Genomic DNA, 25,494 nt, shown 5'->3' with positions numbered 1-25,494 from the left:
CAAAAGCGATCAGCAATACAAGATCTATAAAATACCAATAGAATTTAGATCACCGATTGACTCCTTTTTTCCTGATGTTCTTGAAAACTATAATTGATAAGTCAGCAATACAAGATCTATAAAATACCAATATGATTAAGATCACCAATTGACTCCTTTTTTCCAGATGTTCTTGAAAACTATAATTGATAAGTCAGCAAAAGTGATCAGCAACACAACATTTGCCAACATACCATTTTACTGTTACTAAAGCCATCCATGAACTCCTAAACGGTGTTATTAAACTGTCGCTCCAAAATGTTAAACAGATATAATGCACATAATTCTGTAAATTATTAGGTATAAATTTATTTTAATTATTCAAATTATTTGATTTTTATAAAACAATAACATAATAAAAGTAACAATTAATATAGTTTCACAGATCAGTACATTAATCAACAATTGTCCATCTCAATCATTGTCATATAAAACTATTTAAATTAAAGTTCAACAATTTTAACTCATATTTTATCTCCCTTTAAATTAACTCTGCTCCTACTGCATGAACATGTTAAAAGTGGGACTATCCCAATCATTTACACACAAAAACATCTGTTTCTGATTAAATATGAACACATGATGAAGAAAATTTTGTACATAATAATGTCATGCCGTCTACGAAGTAATATTTCTTGTCTTGATTTTCATTCATTGGGAGTTGAATATTCAATTTCTGCAAGTAATTTTATTTCTTCAGAACATCACAATTTACTTGGTGTAACCTCTTCCGTCGGTAGTGCTGGAAATCCATTGTCAAATGCTGCATTTAAAACATCCTCTAATTGACTTGCAAATATAAAAGACATCTCACACTGAAATGCAAATATAGTCAAAATAAATTTAAAAAAAATATAATATTGAAATATGTCAAGGTATGTACTATATTTAGCTTATTAAATGCTAACATTATTGAACACACAACATGAAAAAATGAATTTTGGTCTTTCCATAATCTGAGCAGTTATTGGTTTCTAGTAAAAATTTAAACACTAAATAGGAAAAAAAAAAACCAATATAAAATGAGGCGAATGTATTCAAAACAAAACACAAATAAAAAGTAGACACTGCCATCCGATGCTTCATAAACTGCACATTTATTGAGATGAAAAACATTTTTATTTCAGGGGTTCTAATTACTAGTATGCTTAGAGGGACAAATAAACATGTTCTGTTATTGCTAATTTTGCATCAGTGCATAGTGGGAAACCATTGAAAAAAAATTTAATAATGTTTTTTTTTTTCTATTTGGGCAACAGTGATCTTGATCTATTGAACCCAAAATCGAAAGGCTTCTTCACCTTCCCTATATATTTCATCTGTATCAGTTTGTTTCATTCCAATCAAGTAAAAGAATCTCAAGATACCACCAGTAAACAATTTGTGTAGGTCATGCTGACTAAAGGACAGATGGAAGGACAGAGTGATTGCAATATGCTTGGAATTTTTTTCAAGGAGCATAAAAATACTAAGGGTTTTTATAGGACAATATAAAAATAAGGAGATGAGGAATGATTGCCAATGAGACAACTATCCACAATAGTTCAAATGAAGTGGATGTAAGTCCACATTTTCATATAAAATTATTATTCTGTTTTATTTATACTAACCTTGACATTATTAGGGATCTCATATAAATCTTTCATATTCCTCTTGGGTAGTATAACTCTTCTAATACCAGCTCTATGTGCTCCAAGAACTTTCTCCTTTATCCCACCAACCTGAAAATAGATGTAAAGAAAGTGTTATCCATTTTATGATGAAATAGTAATTCATACTATTGTAGGGAACAAATTTTGCTAAATTTCTTGTGTAAAAGCAGCCCATCAAACAGTGTATGATTTGTTTTCCAAGACTTGGTTTAACATGCAGATATCATAAGATCCTATGTAAAAATGTGCTCTGTCATTGCAGAAATTTTACATTTCTCATCATCAAAAAGAAAAAACTTGGTTAAAATTTGTGTAAAATTTGGTTTCAATTGTCACTAAGACTAGTTCATACAACCCAATAACAATAATGAAAACAAATTGATAAATATTATTATATAACTTGCATGGACCAGTTATCTATATTGAATAAACTTAATTACAATGGGACAATGACTCTTGAAGGTGAATTGGAATTCAAAGGTAGGCTTTCTCTTTTTTTTTTATTTTGGGGATGGAACTGAAGCTTGGGCAATTTTCTTTTAATATTCTGAGAAATTTTGACCTTAATGACGTTCTGTGGATTCATTTATTTTCATGGGAAGGAATTCCAGTGGATTGAGGAAAACTTCCATTTTATGTGGATATTTGATTTCGTCGTTTTACCAAGTCAACATCATAAAAGAATATAGAAAATTTGTAATTCCTGGTACATGTATATCTAAATATAATGTTCACCTAAACCAACAAATTCCTAAAAAAATGGTATCCCATAGAAATTAATGAATCCACATTAATCTCATATATGCATACTGCTGGTCATAGGACAAGCATTCTCAATAGGATATTTACTGCATCTTAAAGACAACATTTTTATTGTTGTGTATTAAGAATTAGTCGCACAGTATGTTACATTCTGTCTCCTCTCTACTAGCAATAAAAGGTACTTAAAGTACATTGCTTTTTGAATTTCACATTTTTTTGGGGAAAATTCAAAATAAAAAAGTACAGGAGGACAAAGATAAAACTTAATGCCTCCTCTGCCATAGAGGGGGGCATAAAAATCAAAAACCAACATACAGGAAGTACTAATCCTCTGAGAGTTATCTCCCCTGTCATAGCTGTGTCTGATCTAACCAATTGTCCACTGAATAAAGACACTAAAACTGTGGCTATGGTAACACCAGCAGACGGTCCATCCTTTCCTACAGCACCTGCAGGAAAATGGATGTGTATATCTTTTCCTGCCAACAGACCCTTGCCATTTCCAAAATGTAACTGAAATATACATTTTTATAGGTATAAAACAACTTTAGGACATGAAAATCACACAAAAGATTTATTCCAAAAGTTTGAAAAAATTGCTGTATCAAGTCTGATTTCTAAAAATGACCCCTATATTTTAAGCAATAACATTATCTAAAATTTTAAAAGGATTGGAAAACTAAAACAAAAAATATCCTCTACAAATTGAATAAACAGCTGTGCCATGAGCGCATGATACGCCTGTCGCTTAATCAATAGATATAAACCAGTCACCAAAGTTTCATGAAAACTGCTCAAAGTATTTCTGAATTATTGTCTGAAAACTGGAAAATCCCCCCTTTTTAATGAATAAAACCCCATAACTCGGAAACTTAAAATCCAAAATTTATAAAAATCGAAAGGGAGTTCTCATCAATAGATATAAACAAGTCACCAAGGTTTCATGCAAATTGGTTAAAGCATTTTTGAGTTATTGTCTGACTAGACGACGGACGGACGGGTAAGGGTATACCATAATACTTCCCGTAAACAGGCGTATAAAAACAACCTTTTTTCATACCAATTCATTTACCATATTATGACTACAAGTGCTAAAATATCAAAATAAACTAGAGGCTCTAAAGAGCCTGTGTCGCTCACCTTGGTCTATGTGCATATTTAAAAAATAACACTCTCCAACATAGACGAGAATAGAATTCATGACAAAAATCTCTATTTTGTTGATCTTGTATTGCTGATCATTAATTCTGTTTAGTTTCTCTCTATCTTCTTTAGTTTTTGCTCAAAACACAAAAGAGGGTAAAAAAAATCCTCATTTAAGGGCAATCACTCCTATAAAGAGTGACCATCTACATTTGTACTAACTATATCGACAAATTTGACTTATTAGTAGATCTTGCCTAGCTGATAATTTTTGTGATTTAATGTGTCCATTTCTCTATAATAATTTCTATCATATAAGGCAAAACGCCAAAAAATGGTAAAAACGTCATTAAAGGGCAATAACTCCAATAAGGAGATGTTGGACGATTTCCTCCATATTGTCTTAACTGTAGATTTTGTCTTGCTGATCATTTTTGTGTATTTAAGTTTCTATCTATCTATTAAAATTTTTAAGATATTTGGCAAAAACGCAAAAAATTGGTCAAAATCATCATTAAAGGGCAATAACTCTAATAAGGAGTCGACTGATAATTTAGACCTAAAGACTTATTTGTAGAAATTGTCTTGCTGATTATTTTTGCAATTTAAAGTTAAGTTTTAAGATAATAGCAATAAAATGCTCCGCAGGGCGCAGCTTGATACGACCGCAGAGGTCGAACCCTGAACAGTTGGGGGAAGTATGGACACAACATTCAAGCTTGATACAGCTTTGGATTTGGATTGTGATTAAATATTTGACACAGCATAGGTTTCTAACACAGATTGAATGTGGTCTAAGAACTTAAAAATTTTAAATTGGACATTCACCTATTATGGTCCAATATCCAAAATCTAAATACATGGTTAGATTCAGCATATCAAAGAACCCCAAGAATTCAATTTTTGATGAAATCAAACAAAGTTTAATTTTGGACCCTTTTGACCTCAATGTGGACAAAGTTGATAACGGGGCCCAAAAATCAAAAATCTAAATACATGGTTAGATTCAGCATATCAAAGAACCCCATATATTCAATTTTTGTTGAAATCAAACAAAGTTTAATTTTGGACCCCGATTTGGACCAACTTGAAAACTGGGCCCATAATCAAAAATCTAAATACATGTTTAGATTCAGCATATCAAAGAACTCTAAGAATTCAATTTTTGTTAAAATCAAACTAAGTTTAATTTTGGACCCTTTGGACCTTAATGTAGACCAATTTGAAAACGGAACCAAAAATTAAGAATCTAAATACACGGTTAGATTCGGCATATCAAAGAACCCCAATAATTCAATTTTTGATGAAATCAAACAAAGTTTAATTTTGGACCCTTTTGACCTCAATGTGGACAAAGTTGATAACGGGGCCCAAAAATCAAAAATCTAAATACATGGTTAGATTCAGCATATCAAAGAACCCCATATATTCAATTTTTGTTGAAATCAAACAAAGTTTAATTTTGGACCCCGATTTGGACCAACTTGAAAACTGGGCCCATAATCAAAAATCTAAATACATGTTTAGATTCAGCATATCAAAGAACCCTAAGAATTCAATTTTTGTTAAAATCAAACTAAGTTTAATTTTGGACCCTTTGGACCTTAATGTAGACCAATTTGAAAAAGGAACCAAAATTTAAGAATCTAAATACACAGTTAGATTCGGCATATCAAAGAACCCCAATAATTCAATTTTTGATGAAATCAAACAAAGTTTAATTTTGGACCCTTTGGACCTCAATGTGGACCAATTTAAAAACTGGGCCCAAAATCCAAAAACTAAATACACGGTTAGATTCAGCATATTAAAGAACCCCATGAAATCAAGAATAAAACCCCATTGAAATTGGTCAAGAAATAAGCAATTTATAGGAAGTATCTTCTTTTGCACAATCCTGTGCTATAAAATATTTCTTGCTATTGCGCAATACTGTACAATTGACAATTTCTTGCTATTGCGCAATATTGTGCTATTGGATATTTCTTGCTATTGCGCAATACTGTGCAATTGAAGATTTCTTGCTATTGCGCAATACTGTGCAATTGAAGATTTCTTGCTATTGTGCAATACTGTGCAATTGAAAATTTCTTGCTATTGCACAATACTTATTATATAATAATTTACACATCCTGTTTGGTGTGTATCTCCTACCATATCATTATTATTTGATTTTAAATATAAATCAGAAATAACCAACTTAAAATGGAAAATTTTAAAAGAAACAAAAAAGGAAAAAAAGAAAAAAAAGGAAAAAAAAAAAAATCCCCCCCCAAAAATTTTTGAACCCCCATTATGATTCATCACCCCCAAACTCAATCCCAGCCTTCCCTTTGTGGTATGGTACCTTGCAGTACAATTTCAGAGAGATCCATACACTTGAACACAAGTTATTGTCTGGAAACTAGAAAAAAATGTGTTTTTTGGCCCCTTTTTGGCCCCAAATTCCTAAACGTTAAGGGCAATTACCCCCAAACTCAAACCCAGCTTTCCCTTTGTGATATGGAACCTTGTAGTACAATTTCAGAAAGATCCATACACTTACACACAAGTTATTGTCATGAAACTAGAAAAATGCTTGTTTTTTTTGCCCCTTTTTTGGCCCCTAATTCCTAAAATTTGGAGGCAATTACCCCCAAAATCAATCCCAGCATTCCTTTAGTGATATGGAACCTTGTGGTACAATGTCAGAGAGATCCATACACTAACACACAAGTTATGTCTGGAAGTTACAAAAATGCTTATTTTTAGCCCCTTTTTGGCCCCTAATTCCTTAACTGTTATTACCATAACCCCCAAAATCAATCCCAACCTTACTTTTGTGGTATTGAACCTTGTGGTAAAATTTCATAAAGATCCATTCACTTAAACTAAAGTTAGAGTGCGAAAACCAATGTGTCTTCGGACGAGGCCAGACGACGCCGGACGACGACGACGCCAACGTCATACCAATATACGACCACAAAAATTTTTTTGCGGTCGTATAAAAATGAAACAAAATGGTAAAATTTGTCATTTAACGGCAATAACTCCTATAAGAAGTTGTCTGACAGTTTTGATGTATATGGACAATTGGTAGAGCTCTCCATTTTGAACATTTTTGCACTATTCTGTTTTTAGCCATGTCGGCCATCTTGGTTGGCAGGCAGGGTCATCGGACACATTTTTAAAACAAGAGTGCACACGCTGAAATGTCTCACCTTCTTTACTAACCATTGATATTATGCTAATAGTCCTAAATATAAAGCTTTACTACAACTATCACATAAACTTAACATGATCCAAGAAAATGAGGTCAAGGTCATATAAACCAAACGAAATACATGTATACCTTACAATCATTCAATACACTAAATATAGTTGACCTATTGCTTATAGTTTCTAAGAAACAGACTTAACCAAGAAAACTAAACATTGACATCTGAACCATGAAAATTAGTTCAAGGTCAGATGAACCATGCCAGGCAGACATGTACAGCTTACAATCCTTCCATACAACAAATATAGTTGACCTATTACTTATAGTTTAAGAAAAACAGACCAAAACACAAAAACTTAACACTGAGCAATGAACTGTGAAAATGAGGTCAAGGTAAAAAAAAACCTGCGAGACTGACATGTACATCATTAAATATTTCCATACACCAAATATAGTTGACCTATTGCATATAGTATTAGAAAAAAAAACCAAATCTCAAAAACTTAACTTTGACCACTGAACCATGAAAATGAGGTCAAGGTCAGATGACAGTTGGACATGTACACCTTACAATCATTCCATACACCAAATATAGTAGACCTTTTGCATACAGTATAAGAAAAACAGACCAAAACACAAAAACTTAACTTTAACCACTGAACCATGAAAATGAGGTCAAGGTCAGATGACACCTGCCAGTTGGACATGTACACCTTACAATCCTTCCATACACCAAATATACTAGACCTATTGCTTAAAGTATCCGAGATATGGACTTGACCACCAAAACTTAACCTTGTTCATTGATCCATGAAATGAGGTCGAGGTCAAGTGAAAACTGTTTGACGGGCATGAGGACCTTGCAAGGTACCCACATACCAAATATAGTTATCCTATTACTCATAATAAGAGAGAAATTATCATTACAAAAAATCTTAACTTTTTTTTCAAGTAGTCACTGAATCATGAAAATGAGGTCAAGGACAATGGACATGTGACAAACGGAAACTTCGTAACATAAGGCATCTATATACAAAGTATGAAGCATCCAGGTCTTCCACCTTCTTAAATATAAAGCTTTTAAGAAGTTAGTTAACACCGCCGCCAGATCACTATCCTTATGTCAAGCTTTCTGCAACAAAAGTCGCAGGCTTAACAACTAGGTACTCCAATGATGATTGTAGCTGAGTTTGGTTAAATTTGGCCCAGTAGTTTCAGAGGAGATTTTTGTAAAAGTTAACGACGACAGACAACGACGGACACCAAGTGATGAGAAAAGCTCACTTGGCCCTTTTGGCCAGGTGAACTATAAAGTAGATATAAACAGTCACGTATCAATAAAACATGATAATACAATGATTTAATCCCTGTACTGTTGAATGATAAATTGTTATAAATGCAAATAGCTTACTACTTCATGCAAATATGATGCAAATAATGGCATAATTGAATTGAGATGAAATGAATAAAAGGCCTGAATTTATAATGAATGTTTATATGAAATGTAGGGTTATATAGGAATGGTACAAATTACTGCTAACTACTTTGGGCATAAAATAACTCACTGTAAGCTAAAAGAAAAATAAATGTTATAATTATTCATAATCCATTAAATTCTGTTACTTTCTTTCTGACTTAAACTATATCACAATTAAATTAAAAAAACTTGAATTCAAACAACAATTTCTAAAAAAGTCATTGAGTAAACCAAATCTTTTTGTCATTTCATTGTTTTTCATTAGTTGCCATGGCATTGTCAATTTGACTTCAACTCATAAGTATCTTCCGCCTCTCTTTCTGTACAATATATTTTTGCATAATTTTCTGCTCAAATTTAAAAATTACTTTACAATGTTGTTCTGTTGACACCTGAAAGGTGTTGCAATGCTGAATGTCATAATAAGACAAGTGATAAAAATAGCTTAAAATGACACAGTTCTTCAGCTCAGGGGAGAATGAAAAAATGTGGAAATGTGTTATCAGTTGTTACATTTATTAAATAGTGCACTTTCATCTCCCATTTATTCTTAAAAGTACAGTTACAATATAGTTATATGATCCCTTTATGAAATTTTCCCTCAATTTATGATCAAGATTTGCAAAAGGTCAATATTTTCTTCCTTGAAAATTGTAGTTTTCCATATTATAAACTTGACTAATTTCGTGTATTTTACCTTCTTTGCATTAGCCCTAACCCAGTTCATGGCCAAGTTAGCTGATTCCTTCATCACATCACCAAGCTGTCCTGTCAGAATGAGTTTTCCTTCTCCCTCCATCCTAGTAGCCTCAACAAACATAATTTCTCCACCCATTACTGTCCATGCTAAGCCTACAGCCACACCAGGTTGTACAAGTCTTTGAGATACTTCACTCTCAAACTGAGGTGGCTAAAACATAGTTATTTTCAAATTAAATAGGAATCTTTTTAAAATGCCGTAATTCAAAAATTAAAATAATTTATGATGTCATTTTCAATTTTATCTTGAAATTCCATCTGCAGTTCATATACTCCAAGACATTGTAAGCAATTTTCAATTTGGTAATATACTTACAAGAAACATTTTTGAGAAAATATCATGATCTGAAACCCTGGAATGGCAAATGACAAATCTTCAGTATGACACTCTTCATTATCTGTTCCTTTATGCTGGATAAAATTTCCAGACCTAAGGTCAACACCACTATTTTTTCTGGTATATATGCAATCAATGTACCCAAGGTCACTAACGTTAGAGATATGAAATTGGCATATAATGGAATTTCACTTAAATTTCATTGAAGTTCAAGGTCAGATAAACCCTGTCAGACAGGCATGAAAAACTTATAATCATTGTATACACCAAATGTAGTTGACCTATTGCTGATAATATCTGAAAAAGAAATCTAATCACAAAAGTGAAAGTTGATGAATTCACCTTTAAAATGAGATCAAGGTCAAATGAACCCTGTCAGACAGACACGTACATCTTACAATCAGATATATAATCAATATATTGATCTGTTGCTTATAATGCAATTTTTTTGGCAGATACTCAAGGGTCGTAATCCTTAAACTGTAACAGTCAAATTCACAAAGTGGAACTCAAAATATGTACTTTGAACTCCATTATACAGTGCAAAAATTTCAGTACATTTTGTCTAGAGGTATTCTATTTGTATTCTGACAATAGTTAACCAATTCGTAAATTCTGTTCTAAAGTCAACATAAAACTTAAAAAGTGGCATCATAAAACTGATGTTGAAATGTCTTAACTATTATCTGATTGATATCAACCATCAATATAATGATGTCCATGTCATTTGGATAATTGTCTCATAGGCAACCAAACCACATCTCCTTATTTTTATATTGATGATGATGATGGATGACTGCTTAACGTCCAGTGACAAATTAATATGCATATTCAGGACGAGAAAATGTTAATGTTATATGAATATTTACCCTGCTTTGTACTAGACCGACATGCTAAGGCAGATTTTTAACATGCTAGTTTACAAGGTAAAAGTCCATAGGAAGACATGTCACCTTACCCAGACACATTATTCTGACTACGAGCCGACCAGTCTTTGCTCTTGCTCCTTATTGCCACGTGCTTAGCGGAGAAGCAGCAAATACCAATGTTAAAGTCTTTGGTTTGATCCGGTTGTGGTTCGAACCCACACCCTCCAGCACTTGAGGCGAACAGTAACACAAGACCACTGAGGCGGTATATTATTTATATATTATTTTTTTTTATATTGCACTGCTCAGTATGAAAATAAGAATTACCCCCAGAATATCCTTGATTGCAGCTTCATCAATAACAATAGGCATTTCTGGTGGGTGTGCCATTGTAGTAGCATCCTGGGATAAGTTCTCAGGTAAAGTATTATTGATGATCTGCTTTTTAGCTTCTGATTTAGGAGTTTCATGCTTTTCATGTTTGGATTTGGACATTCCTTCAGCGACTCTGACAGCAACAGCTCTACAAACAGCACCAATTTTTCTCTCTAGGTTTCTCACCCCAGCTTCACGTGTATATTTTGATACTAAGATGAAAAAAAACAAACTGGTCATAGTTAAAATTTTAGATTTGAAACTGTAAATAACCTAATGGCAGTGTAAAAGTAGAATCTCCATAGTAAAAATCTTAATGGTAATTTCATTTATTTTATCCTTATCAATCAAAAAAAAAACAATACCAAACAATATATCAAAATAACAATCCTAGAGTCAACAATAATTAATCCATTTACTACAAGTTCAAAGAAAGTTAAGTATATGTAAAAGTCAAATGTGCATTTCATGTCAACATCCTTTTCTTTGTTAACTTTTAAATGTGTAGGACTTCTTTAAAAATATGTCTCCGTCCATATTTAACAATATACCTTTGGTTTCACAGGGAAGAATGTATTAACCCACCAAACATCTGTTGATTTCATGGAGCATACATAACTGATTGTTTTACACAGATTTTCTTACCATCTCGTTCTTCAGTGTATAGTTGTCCTATGTTTTTAGTTTATTGTTCATAGCATAAATGACGATAAATCATGCCTTTGTTTTCTCTTTTGAGTTGTGTCACATTTTTTTCATGACCTTTTACAGCTTAGTACATAGTAAAGGTTTTGCTCATTGTTGAAGGCTGTACAGTGACCAAAAGTTGTTTACATCCCTGTCCTTTGGTGGATAGTTACCTCATTGGCAACCATACCATATCTACAACTTAGTAATGTAAAACTTGTGTCTCATCCGTTCATTTAGTTTCTGAACAAAAATATATATTTAAACTACATGTATGTGTATGTTAGATATAAAAATAAAATACATATACACATAAAAGTGATTCTTCTTAAAATGAAATTGATAAGAAATTTATTTATTAATAAATAAGTAGATAGAGTGACCATTTTAGATGTGGTTACATTATAATAGTACTAGATTATAAACCAGTACACATAAATTTTATTTATGTTTGCTTAATGAAATTTGAGAATTCGTATGTTTTTTAGTCAGCCAAATGGAGTTGGCAAAAACAAAATTGAGTTCTGAATTTATTTTCTTAAGAGAATACATTTGTTGTAATACTATCATCTAAATAAATGTGGATAGTGTCCACATGTGGACACAGACGATGCCCCCGCTTGCATATCATATAGTTATAAAGGGACATAACTGAAGAACGGTAAAAGTGACGCTACCCAAAAATTTTGTGGTAATAAGCATTGTGTGCAAGTCTCATAACATTTGGTGGAGGCTAACTTAAGTAGAGAACAGAAACTAAAAATTCAGCAATTTTTCTATTTGTAAACACGCATAACTCTAGAACGGTTGTGTATAAGTTTTATAACATTTGGTTGAGACAAACTAAAGTTAGAGAACGGAAACGTAAAATTCAGCAATTTTTATGTTTATAAAGGGACATAACTCAAGAATGGTAAAAGTGTCGCAACCAAATTTCGTAATTAATCTGTATTGTGTAGTAATAAGCATTGTGTATAAGTTTCATAACATTTGGTTGAGGCAAACTAAAGTTAGAAAACGGAAACAAAAAATTTGTACTTTATCTTAGTTTTGTGGTGATGAATATTGTGTATAGGTTTCATAATGTTAGGTTGGGGCAAACTTAAGTTACAGAATGGAAACTAAAAATTTTGCAATCTTTTGATTTATAAAGGGGCATAACTCAATAATTGTTAAAGTGACACTACCCAAATTCAACTTGATCTGTGTTTTATCAGTGGAAGTCAAAATTAAACATTGCATTGTATAAAGCATTGATTGTAGTTGATTCAACTATAATCATGGACAAAGGAAGATAACTCCAATTTTAAAAATTACTTGCTATTTAGAAGAAAATAAAAATTTTGCAATTTTTCCATTTATAAAGTGTCATAACTCTAGAATGGTTAAAGTGACGCCACCAAAATTCAAACTTGATCTGTGTTTTGTGGTAATAAGCATTGTGTATAAGTTTCATAACATTTGGTTGAGGCAAACTCAAGTTAGAGAAAGGAAACTAATTATGGGACGTACGGACGGACGTACAGACATACAGACGGACAAGGGTAAAACTTAATGCCCCCTCCGCTACGGCGGGGGAATAAAAATTGGGAAATATGTAGCTTTATTATCAAAATGAACACTGCAAATGTTGATAAAAATGCTGAAGAAAAATTTCCAGTTATGAGGCCCCAACTCTTGCTGAAAATTGTCAAATCTCTAGTTGTGGCTCGACAACTCTGTCACATGTATGATACACAACAAGCCTTTTAATTTTAAAAAGTATGATATGATATATTACAGCTATTAATGTTAAACACACAAGTACATACTAATCATTTTAGTAGAATCTACAGGTATCTGTAACTGCTCAGCAGTCAGTCCATGCTCTTTGAACTGTTTTGATATCAGATGTCTTGTTGCTATGTTACATTTCTCTTCCTGTGTATACCCTGGTATCTGAATCAATTCCATTCTGTCTAACAATGCTGCAGGGATGGTGGCCATATTGTTTGCTGTTGCTATGAACAACACTTGAGAAAGGTCAAAAGGAACATTCAAATAACTATTGTACATTGAGGAAAATAAATTACTTTTTTTATTAATATATACAGAAATTGCAAAGGACATTCAATTAGAGTATAAAATCTTAAAAGAACTAATTATAACATTTAAATGATTTAGTTGCAATTACAGAACAATTTCTTTAGTTGCAATTTGAGAACAATTTCTCAAACAACCATTCAATAAAATGTTAATTATCATTCAATTCATTAAAGTCATCTTGAGAGGTCAAAATTATTCACCTTGAATGTCATACCAGAAAATGCTGAAAGCCAGTTCAAAAACAGTACTGGATAGAAAGAAATTCAATTTTCAACAATTCAAATAATCAATGGCGCTTTTTCAAGTTTCTGGGACACTTCCTACATACAGAAATTAGTATACAATTATATTGTATTTTGTGTATTTTAAAAGACGTAGGTACAGCTAATTAAGATTCTCTATAATCTTTCACTATAAATCTTTAAAAGGATACTGGTCTGTAAAAGTATGGTTCTGTTCAGGATCTAGTACCTCTAACAAAGCAGCTGCAGGATCTCCATGGAGTGACTTCCCCTGAGAAATAAAATTAATACTTCCACATCAAGTAAGATAATTTGCACCTAAAAGAATTTTAAAACAAATGTGCAGGCATGGCCTGCTTTTTTTCAACTTTTAAAATAGAAACATTAGAAATGAGTGCCTATAAATACAATTAAATTAGTAGCTATTTCCAGGATATGTATTCCAAAGAGCAGATTGGGAAGATTCACTTGTGGGAAGATCACTGTTTTAGCTAATACTTAAAGGGGCATTAGCTACGAGATATACAAAAAAATAAAATATCATTTTTTTTTGTTCAATCACTAATGAAAGTGAAATAATGAAATAATAATTCGCTTTTAGCATCCAGTTTGATTCACTTTTGTCAAAATAAGCAAAGAAACATTGCTGATGAATTATTCACTTGCAAGTGAATAATTCGACCTCATTGAATCCGTATTCATGTGAACTTCAATTTAACCTCTTAGCTTGAGATGTGTTACGCATGAACTAGGCGTGTTCAGCTAGTAAAAGGAAAAGAATGTCAACATTGGAAGTGAAACAAGTGTAATCCATTTGGTATTTTTTTAACCTATTATATGAAATCAAACAGACCTAGAAAAATCAAATTGCATGAGTTTGTTATCTATTTATTTCTTTATTTATGTTTACATCAGGTTATATGACCATCAGCAGTCTTCTGAGGTCACCTCGATGATTAGATGGCATCTAGACTAAAAGACACACGAAATGCTGATACACATTATTGAATTATTGCATCATAAATTGTTTATTTTAGACTTTTTATTATTTGGATATACGTTTAGTATGTTATAAGTCGAATATGAGAATTTGAGTCAAATCGGTGAACATGAATTTTACAGCTAATGCCCCTTTAACAGAGTAGAAAAAAACGTGTTTTGCATGACTGTTTCTTTTTCTTCTTCAAAATTATCCATGGTTGTCATATTGAATGCTTCCAATCTTAAAAAAGTAGTACTAGTTTTCACTGTTTATAAGGGATTGAAATATAGCAATTTTAAAAACAGCCTTGTAGTTGAAAAGTTGAATAACAGAGTGGATAGTTGTCTCACTGTCAATCATACCACATCTCCTTATTTTCATATCTTATCAATATTAATATGAAACCACAAAATAAATGTCAGGTATTATTAGACTTTGACAAACAGAACTATAAAAGTTGGAAGATGCAATAATTCATGTTTGTGATGTTAGGTTTTAAGGAAATAACTACTTGTTTAAACTTCAAATGTTTATCTCCTATACTGGGATCTGGCTTACCAATTTATCAACTTCATCAAGTAAAAATACAGGATTATTTGTTCCAACCAATCGAATTCCATGAATGATTCTGCCAGGCATTGACCCAATGTACGTTCTTCTGTGTCCTCTGATATCTGATTGGTCACAAACACCTCCAAGGGATATTCTGTATTATTACAAAAATTTTATTGGTTATGATCATGTCAGGTTACATTTGATTAATTCTGATGTTTTAGAATTCATTTCATATTGACTTTATGTCACTTTCACAATAATTAAAAAGTCACACATTTTTCAATATTATTTCATAATTCATTTTTATTGTAACAGGATGATTCATGCATGGTGTTGTTATGAAAAACAAGAGTGCACACGCTGAAATGTCTCGCCTTCTTTACTAATCATTGATATTATGTTGATAGTCCTAAATATAAAGCTTTATTACAACTGTCACATAAACTTAACATTAACCAAGTAAACTAAACATTGACCAATGAACCATGAAAATGAGGTCAAGGTCAGATGAACCATGCTAGGCAGGCATGTACAGCTAACAATTCTTCCATACAACAAATATAGTTGACCTATTGCTTATAGTTTAAGAAAAACAGACGAAAACACAAAAACTTAACACTGAGCAATGAACCTTGAAAATGAGGTCAAGGTCAAATAAAACCTGCGTGACTGACATATAGATCATAAAATATTTCCATACACCAAATATAGTTGAACTATTGCATATAGTATTAGAAAAAAAGACCAAAACTCAAAAACTTAACTTTGACCACTGAACCATGAAAATGAGGTCAAGGTAAGATGACACCTGCCAGCTAGACATGTACACCTTACAATCATTCCATACACCAAATATAGCTGACCTATTGCATGCAGTATTAGAAAAAAAGACCAAAACTCAAAAACTTAACTTTGACCACTGAACCATGAAAATGAGGTCAAGGTCAGATGACACCTGCCAGCTAGACATGTACACCTTACAATCATTCCATACACCAAATATAGTAGACCTATTGCATACAGTATAAGAAAAACAGACCAAAACACAAAAACTTAACTATAACCACTGAACCATGAAAATGAGGTCAAGGTCAGATGACACCTGCCAGTTGGACATGTACACCTTACAGTCCTTCCATACACCGAATATACTAGACCTATTGCTTATAGTATCTGAGATATGGACTTGACCACGAAAACTTAACCTTGTTCACTGATCCATGAAATGAGGTCGAGGTCAAGTGAAAACTGTCTGACGGGCATGAGGACCTTGCAAGGTACGCACATACCAAATATAGTTATCCTATTACTTATAATAAGAGAGAATTTAACATTACAAAAAATCTGAACTTTTTTTTCAAGTAGTCACTGAACCATGAAAATGAGGTCAAGGACATTGGACATGTGACTGACGGAAACTTCGTAACATGAGGCATCCATATACAAAGTATGAAGCATCCAGGTCTTCCATCTTCTAAAATATAAAGCTTTTAAGAAGTTAGCTAACGCCGCCGCCGCCGCCGTAGCCGCCGCCGCCGCCGCCGCCGGATCGCTATCCCTATGTCGAGCTTTCTGCGACAAAAGTCGCAGGCTCGACAAAAAATCAACCTGACAGTATGACATTTACGTTATGTGTTTCATGCATATCACTGAATAAATACTCAAGTTTGTTCATACAGTTTAACAGCCATCAAAATATTTATCTTGCAAAATATATTTTTCTTTCAAACTATGCTGATGGAAATGCTTAGTATATTATTTTTAAGTGTATCTTTAGAATGATACTTGAATGCACTGTCAACCCTAGTCAAAAAGCTAAATATTAATAACTTCTTATTTCCAATATTTTCCTTTTCATGAAAAAATAATAAAAATAATCTTTAAACACATTTTAAAACTTTAAATTTGAAAAAAGAATGCCTCCTTAAGGGCTGACAAGAAAATAAGCATACTTTACCTGTGGAATTCTCTACCAAGTGTTTGTGCAATTGATCTGCCAATACTGGTTTTCCCAACACCAGGAGGACCAACAAAACATAGAATAGGACCTTTTAATGAATTCTTTAATTGTCTTATTGCAAAATATTCCAGAACCCTCTTTTTCAATTTCTCCAATCCATAATGGTCAACATCCAAATCCCGTCTGCAATAACAACTTGGTAACTTTAATTTCTAATTGTTTCAATTTTGCCATATATATATATAGTTAAAAAAATTTCATTTCAATCTCACATGATGAAAATCAAACTTGAACAATGTTTTATAGCTGTTAGTTCTGTCCTGAAAAATTAAGACTACTGATCAAGGCAAAATGGAATTTACCTTCTAGAAAACATTATTTGCTGATTCTAAGAGGCTTATCATATGAACTGCAAAAACTGCTTTGCTAGAAATTACATTTCATCTCTTTTTACGGATATTATGTATTTATAAAATTTATAAACCTTTAGTGAAAGCAAACTTAAGTGATCATCTGGAAGCTGCAATCTTTTTCTGATTTTTTGTTTTTTTTTAATTGGAATTTCACCTGATTGATAGCAGCAATCACAATGAAAATAGAACTTTGCCTGTATTTTAAAATAGCTGAAGAACATATACCAATTTAAGTAGAAAGATATATTGGACATAGAAAAAACTTCTTGTCATCTGAAAACCATTTATATTGGTCAAATTAAAAGACAAAAATGTAACAATATACCCCCTTAAATATTTTTTATCAGGTTGCATTTAGATAAAATTATTCTTACAAAATAAAGATGTAGGCTTACCTTGCCTGTTCAATGTCCAAGATGTCTTTACTGGATTTTGACCAAGGAAGTTCTGACATTAATTCCAAATAGTTTCTGTAATACAATAATTAAAGCATATTAGTAACTCAAATAATATATTATTGTTATAATTCCTTGTCCTCTAATACTGTGCTAGTCTTTGTTATAAGGTGCATTTTATTATTTTCTAATTTTTGTAAGGAATGGGAGCTCGAGGATCTGTAATTTAATGTAATTCTGCTAGTTAAGTAACAGAATGTGATTTATATTCTTATCTATCCATAGTGGAGATATACCATATACATAAATACAGAATACTTGACAATAGGCAAAGCACAGACACTTGCCTCTGTACCCATCTCACATTTTATAAATGGGCATAACATTTAAATTTTTGGGAAATACTTTTATAATTTTTTATTCATTGCAGGATGAAAATTGCCATTTTGCTTTTAGACAAAGAAATGATTTATGGTTGACCTACTTGTAAGGTCTGCTACAAATGATTCCAACAACAAAGATAGGCATGCCATACACCATTTTGTAGATAATTTAATGCAGATTTACAACATAACAAATTTCAGTTGGTTAGACGACTGGGAATAAAAATATAGCAAAAGTTTGCGACACAGTGTCATTTCTCAATTATATGAGATGGTACCTTATGTTATATAAAGGTATAAAAGTATTTTTTCAAGTACCTGTGAGGTAAAGTGATTTATAAAACGCTTGTGACAAATTAGTACTACAACTATCTGATTTTCAAACAGTTAAACAGGAACAAGATATGAAAGCATGAATTCACCTGATCATTGCATGTTCTGGCATTTGTTGTGGCATCTTCTTTAATCTTTTTATTTCTTTCATTACAGCCTTAAAAGCATGTTCTGGCATGTGTGCAGATCTGAAAATAATCAACTCTTAAATTATATCCAACAAACATAAGTTAATTTGCTTTACATGTTACACTGAGTACCCTCAATTCACTGACCTTCAATTATGTGTATTCCGGAAATGGTTTCTAAGATCAACAGAATAAATTCCCTGTCTGTTCAATAATAAGCATGAGATACTTAAATCGACATATTGCATTATTTCAATCAGACACAAGTGAATAAGAATCTAAAAAAATTAATAATGAAACATTTCACAAAATACTGAAAAACATATACCGGTAGCAAATAAAAATATTAATAGACAATCATAAAATTTCCTGTTGTACAGTATTTTCCAATGTTTTATACATATTTAGTATTTTAAGAACAAACATATAGAGATATATAAAACTGAAAGCATACATAAATATTTGCTATCTCAACTGAGATATTGTGTTCACAGAATGACACTTACTTAATTTTTTGTTCAAGGTCATTTATTTCATCACTGTCAGCATCATCATCTTCATCAAGGTCAGTGGAAATCTTATTTAGTGCTCTTTTCATGTTGCCAGGACGACCAAATGGATCACCCTTCTTACGAGCAACTATTTCCACACCTACTCTGTCTTTCCTGGCTTTCTGGAGCAATGTCAATCCCTGAAACAGGAATCAAAGTATTTCAAATCCCAAAGTTTGAAAAATAAAAAACATTGCATCCTATAATTATTTCCATTCTCAGGTCTAAAATATATAAACATAAATACAATGATAAATAAAACATGAAATGCAGTACTTAAATAATATAAAAATTCTCCTTTATAACACAAAAATAACCACCTTTATAAAGTATACTATCCTAAATATAATTGAAATATTTGTAAAGTAATCAATGATTAATATTTGTGTAGATGTAATTCAGACTAAGGTTGTCCTAAATTAGGAATTAAGATAATTAATTGAATCATCTGGTTTGGTATTAACTTTTATATCAATTTTTTGTCTATTTTTTTATAAAAATAAGAACAGTATTATTGTTACAAGCAACTTTAAAATTCATGTGTTTAGTGAAGTGACTACTAACAATAGACTTTTATAAGTCTGTAAATTTCAGACATATTTAATGCTTTTTTGAAAAGACCTGAAATCACCTTAGATGTCCTTTGTAACAAGTTGTTTCAAAATTCAATTCTATTTTAAATAGTATATTTTGTTCAAAGATTATCACTTTCTTTTTTTCTTTTCATCTCAGTCTAATGTTAATAAATGCAAATATTCCTATCATCCCTAATTTGTTTTGATCTGTTTTTGTAGTTGGTTTTTTTTTGTGTCCATCTGAAGCTTACTTAAATGTTCAAAGTTCAAAAATTTGTTCATGATTGGTTAATATACTGTGATCACCAAATGATTTCTTTCATATGTTTCTATCTAATTGACATTCATTAGAATAAAATATCCTCTCTTTTTTATATCTACCTCTATTTGTCTCATCAGTAATGGAAGTGCCTTTTTAAATCTTTCATTAAGATCAACAGCATCAAGCACCTGGATCTTCTCTGCATATGATGCCTTAACTATAGCAGCACAAATATCAGGTAAATGTTGGCTTGGTAAATTCTCCAGCATTTTCTGAAATACATTTTAAAACTCTATACATGTAATTGCTAATTGGTTTTTAGCTCACTGTTCCGAAGTTTTTGGCTTATATCTCAAAAACCAAAGCATTTAGAGCAAATCTGACATGGGGTTACAGTGTTCATTAGGTGAAGTTCTATCAGCCCTGAAATTTTCAGTTGAATCTGATAACCCATTGTTGGGTTGCTTCCACAAAATTGGTAATTTTAATGAAATTTTGCAGTTTTTGGTTATTATCTTGAATATAATTAATGATAAAGATAAACTGTGACCAGCAAAAATGTTCAGCAAGGTAAGATCTACAAATAAGTTCATATGATCAAAATTGTCAATTGACCCCTTAAGGAGTTATTGCCCTTTAAGGACGATTTTACACAATTTGTTTATCATGTTTTCTAACTTTAAAAAATCTTGTTCTCTGAAACTACTGAACCAATTCCAACCAAACTTTAGCTGAATGATTCTAAGGGTATCTAGAATAAAGTTTGTGTTTTATTTTCTGTTTCGTAAAGAAGCATGGCCGCCATGGCTAAAAATAGAACGTAGGGGCAATTTTTGGCTTATATCTCAAAAACCAAAGCATTTAGAGCTAATCTGATGGAGGTAAAAATGTTTATTAGACCAAGCTCTGTCAGCTTTGAAATTTTCAGATAAATCTAACAACCCATTGTTGGATTGCTGCCACTTAATTGGTAATTTTAAGGACATTTTGCAGATTTTGGTTATTATCTTGAATATTATTAATGATAAAGATAAACTGTAAACAGCAAACATGTTCAGCAAAGTAAGATCTACAAATAAGTTCGTATGACCAAAATTGTCAATTGTCCCCTTAAGGAGTTATTGCCCTTTAAAATCAATTTTTCACAATTTGTTCATTTAGTTTGCTTAGTCCTTTGAAACTGCTGAATCAATTTCAGTCAAACTTTGGCTGAATGAGTTTCAGAGTATCTAGTATAAATTTTGTATTTTATTTTATTGTACACCAAGAAACATAGCCACTATGTCTAAAATGAAACACAGGGGTAAAATTGATTTCTTTGATTTTGAACAAAAATATGACAGAAACAAAGAACATTTCAATGGAAGTTTTAAGCCATTCATTAATATATATTGAAAAGCAAAAATAATCATTGATGAAAGATTTAAGCAAAAAATTACAGGTGAGCGATTCAGGCTCTTGAGAGCCTCTTGTTTATATAACCGTACCTTCTTTTTTAAACTGGATAAAAAAATAATGGTTTAGAAAAGTGAGATATTTTGTCACTTTGATAACTTCAATCTTACGAATAATAGGAGCTACATAAAATCAATCATAGACAGGTTTTATCAACAGGTTGTAGGTATTCCTATGGACACCAATTGCGCCCCTTTAATAGCAGACTTGTTCTTGTACTGTTATGAATCACAGTTTATGACCAAACTTAGTAAATTGCATTTAATTGATAAATTCAACAACACTTACTGTTATCTTGATGATATTTTTTTCATTAAATAATCAAGAATTTTCTAAATATACTGCCGAAATTTACCCAAAGGAACTTACTTTAAATAAATCAAATATAAACGATAATAACTGTCCTATTCTAGATTTAGATATTTCAGTTTAACACGGAAAAACTCTACACTAAGATTTACAACAAAAGGGATGATTTTTCGTTCCATATTGTTAATTTTCCTTTTTTGGACCCATCTTACTGTGTTAATACATCACAACTCTTTCGCTATGCCCGTGTCTGTTGTGACGTTTTGGATTTCAATGAACATTATCTATGTATTACTGGTAAATTATTTAGTCAGGAATTTCGTTATCGCAAATTACTTAAAATCTTTACTAAATTCTTCCATAGATATAAAGATTTGGTTTTGAAGTTTGAAATTTAGAAACGATCCAGGTAAACTTATCAATCCTTTAACTAAACTTATTCTAAAAGGTTACCAATTCAACACTGTTATAAGGTCTTTGAATATTGTTTTTATTGGTATTAATATTGATTTTGTTATCAGTAAATTAAAATCAAACTAAATATATTTTTATATACATATGTACATTCATGGCTCTACAATCTCTCAACCCCTGTATCTTGGCATTGCACATGTTTTTCTCCGACTGTTAATGACATCTTTACACTAAATCCATTAATAATAATAATATAATAAGATAAGTTAATAATATATATTATAATAACATAAATAAAATGCTTCGCTGAGCGCAGCTTGATACGACTGCAGAGGTCAAACCCTGAACAGTTGGGGCAAGTTTGGACACAATATTCAAGCTTGATACTGTCTGAATTTGGATTGCAATCAAATTTTTGACATATTAAAGAACCTTAGTGAGCACGCTCACATACCCCACGTCCCCACATTGTCATTGGAGAAATCAAATAAGTGTAACAAAAAAAATTGTATAAGAAAAAATATTGAATAATAATTTCCTGTCAATATGCACATCTACATAGTATGTCCTTCTTATCTACAAAATTTCATGAAATTCTATTGTGTGGTTTCAGAAGAGTGGAGATGACAAACTGTTGCAGAAGTACATTGAAGCAAATAAGTTCAAAGGGGCGTAACTCCTAGAAAAAAAGATGAATCGTAATTTCCTGTCGATATGCACATCTACGTAGTATGTTCTTATTATCTACAAAGTTTCATGAAATTCTGTTGTGTGGTTTCAGAGGAGTTGAGATGACAAACTGTTGAAGTAGTACCTTAAAGCAAATAAGTTCAAAGGGGTGTAACTCCTAGAAAAAAAATTGAATCGTAATTTCCTGTCGATATGCACATCTACATAGTATGTCCTTATTATCTAAAAAGGTTTCATGAAATTCTGTTGTGTGGTTTCAGAGGAGTTGAGATGACAAACTGTTGCAGTAGTACATTGAAGCAAATAAGTTCAAAGGGGCGTAACTCCTAGAAAAAAAATTGAATCGTAATTTCCTGTCGATATGCACAACTACATAATATGTCCTTTTTATCTAAAAAGGTTTCGTGAAATTCTGTTGTGTAGTTTGAGAGGAGTTGCGATGACAAGAAACAGGACTGACGTACGGACGGACGGACTGACGGACGGACGGGTCAAAAACATTATACCCTCCGCAACTCGTTGCGTGGGGTATAAATATAGGTTTCTGACACAAAATAAATGTGGTCAAAGATCTTAAAAATTTGAAATGGGACATTTCATTTACCTAGAATGGTCTGATATCCAAAATCTAACAACATGGTTAGATTCAGCATATAAAAAACACCAATAATTTAATTTTAGTTGAAATCAAACAAAGTTTAATTTTGGACCCTACAAACCTTAATATGAACTCATTTGAAAACAGGGCCCAAAATAAGAATATAAATGCACAATAAGATTTAGTAAATCATACAGCCACAATAATTCATTTTTTGATGAAATCAAACAAAATTTAATTTTGGACCCTTTTGACCTCAATGTAGACCAATTTAAAAATGGGGCCCCAATATAAAAAAAAATTATACAAGGTTAGAACCCCCAAAAATTAAAGACTTAATTAATCCCATCGAAATTGGTTTTTCCGTATATTACTTATAAATGGACTTAGTTTTTCTGCCAGTTAACATTACATTCACTCTGTGGTTAAAGTTTTTAAAATTTTAATTACTTTCTTAAACTATCCTGGATTTGTACCAAACTTGGACAGAAGCTTGTTTATGATCAAAAGCTAGTATCTAGAAGGAATTTTTGTAAAAATATATTTCCTGTTTTTCCGTATATTACTTATAAATGGACTTAGTTTTTCTGCCAGTTAACATTACATTCATTCTGTAGCTAAAGTTTTTAAAATTTTAATAACTTTCTTAAACTATCCTGGATTTGTATCAAACTTGGACAGAAGCTTGTTTATGATCAAAAGCTAGTATCAAGAAGGAAATTTTGTAAAAATATATTTCCTGTTTTTCCATATATTACTTATAAATGGACTTAGTTTTTCTGCCAGTTAACATTACATTCACTCTGTGTTTAAAGTTTTTAAAACATTTATTAGATTCATAAACCATACTGGATTTTCCAAACTTGGACAGAAGCTTCTTACAATCAAAAGATAGTATCTATAAGAAAATTTTTAATAATTTTTTCCCCATTTTTGCGAGACACTGGGTTCCGTGGAACCCTTACAAATTTTTTTATAAGTTGTTATTGGCTTTGAACTAGCTGTCAGTACCTGCGAGTACTCTCAGATCTGTACTTAGTGTCTTTTTGTTGTGGGGATGTATAAATACCCTGCCACGTCCACTCTGTGTTTTTGTTAGATGTATTTCTATTTGTATCCATCTGATGAGTTAAGCCTTTTTCAACTGATTTTTATAGTTTGTTCTTATGTTGTACTGCTACACCACTGTCCCAGGTTAGGGGGAGGGGAGGGTTGGCGCCTTAAAACTAGTTTAGCCCTCCCCCTGTGCACATTCTGTATGTGCCTATCCCAAGTCAGGAGCCTGTCATTCAGTGGTTGTTGTTAGTTACTGTGTAACATATTTGTTTTTCGTTCATTATTTTGTACATAAATTAGGTTGTTTGAATTGTTTTACATTTGTCATTTAGGGGCCTTTTATAGATGACTATGCAGTATGGGCTTTGCTCATTGCTGAAGGCCGTATGGAGACCTTAGTTGTTATTTCTGTGTCATTTGATCTCTTGTGGAGAGTTGTCTCATTGACAATCATACCACATCTTCTTATTTTTATAGGTACCTGTGCTTGGTATATTTTTTTTTAGAAAATTTTGTTGACATTTTCTGTCCAATTTCTAATTCTACAAAATTGTGATTTTTTACAATAAAATAACAGTAGCCAAATAGGCTTTGTTTAAAAGCTCTAATAAATAAAATGCTCCGCAGGGCGCAGCTTGATACGACCGCAGAGGTCGAACCCTGAACAGTTGGGGGAAGTATGGACACAACATTCAAGCTTGATACAGCTTTGCATTTGGATTGTGATTAAATATTTGACACAGCATAGGTTTCTAACACAGAATGAATGTGGTCTAAGAACTTAAAAATTTTAAATTGGACATTCACCT

General features: G+C 31.8%; 1 protein-coding gene across 1 annotated transcript in view; it reads right to left on the bottom strand.

Annotated features, from left to right (window-relative positions):
* Positions 1-332: 332 nt before the first annotated feature.
* Positions 333-25,494, bottom strand: part of LOC127700390 (lon protease homolog 2, peroxisomal-like) — a 34,129-nt gene continuing 8,967 nt past the window's right edge. The window contains exons 5-17 of the mRNA XM_052203836.1: positions 20,283-20,435; positions 19,282-19,466; positions 18,737-18,835; positions 17,932-18,006; positions 17,121-17,306; positions 15,167-15,314; positions 13,818-13,897; positions 13,111-13,343; positions 10,565-10,824; positions 8,970-9,182; positions 2,769-2,966; positions 1,650-1,760; positions 333-854 (exon numbers count right to left, since the gene is read on the bottom strand). Of these exons, the coding sequence (XP_052059796.1) occupies positions 744-854; positions 1,650-1,760; positions 2,769-2,966; positions 8,970-9,182; positions 10,565-10,824; positions 13,111-13,343; positions 13,818-13,897; positions 15,167-15,314; positions 17,121-17,306; positions 17,932-18,006; positions 18,737-18,835; positions 19,282-19,466; positions 20,283-20,435 (2,052 nt within the window). The 3' untranslated portion in view covers positions 333-743. The remainder of the gene's footprint in view (positions 855-1,649; positions 1,761-2,768; positions 2,967-8,969; positions 9,183-10,564; positions 10,825-13,110; positions 13,344-13,817; positions 13,898-15,166; positions 15,315-17,120; positions 17,307-17,931; positions 18,007-18,736; positions 18,836-19,281; positions 19,467-20,282; positions 20,436-25,494) is intronic.

This window comes from Mytilus californianus, unplaced genomic scaffold (assembly GCF_021869535.1).
Source record: "Mytilus californianus isolate M0D057914Y unplaced genomic scaffold, xbMytCali1.0.p SCAF_5, whole genome shotgun sequence".
Classification (NCBI taxonomy): Eukaryota; Metazoa; Mollusca; class Bivalvia; order Mytilida; family Mytilidae; genus Mytilus; species Mytilus californianus.
The sequence above is the reverse complement of the archived record's forward strand: the minus strand, read 5'-3'. Positions and strand labels throughout refer to the sequence as shown.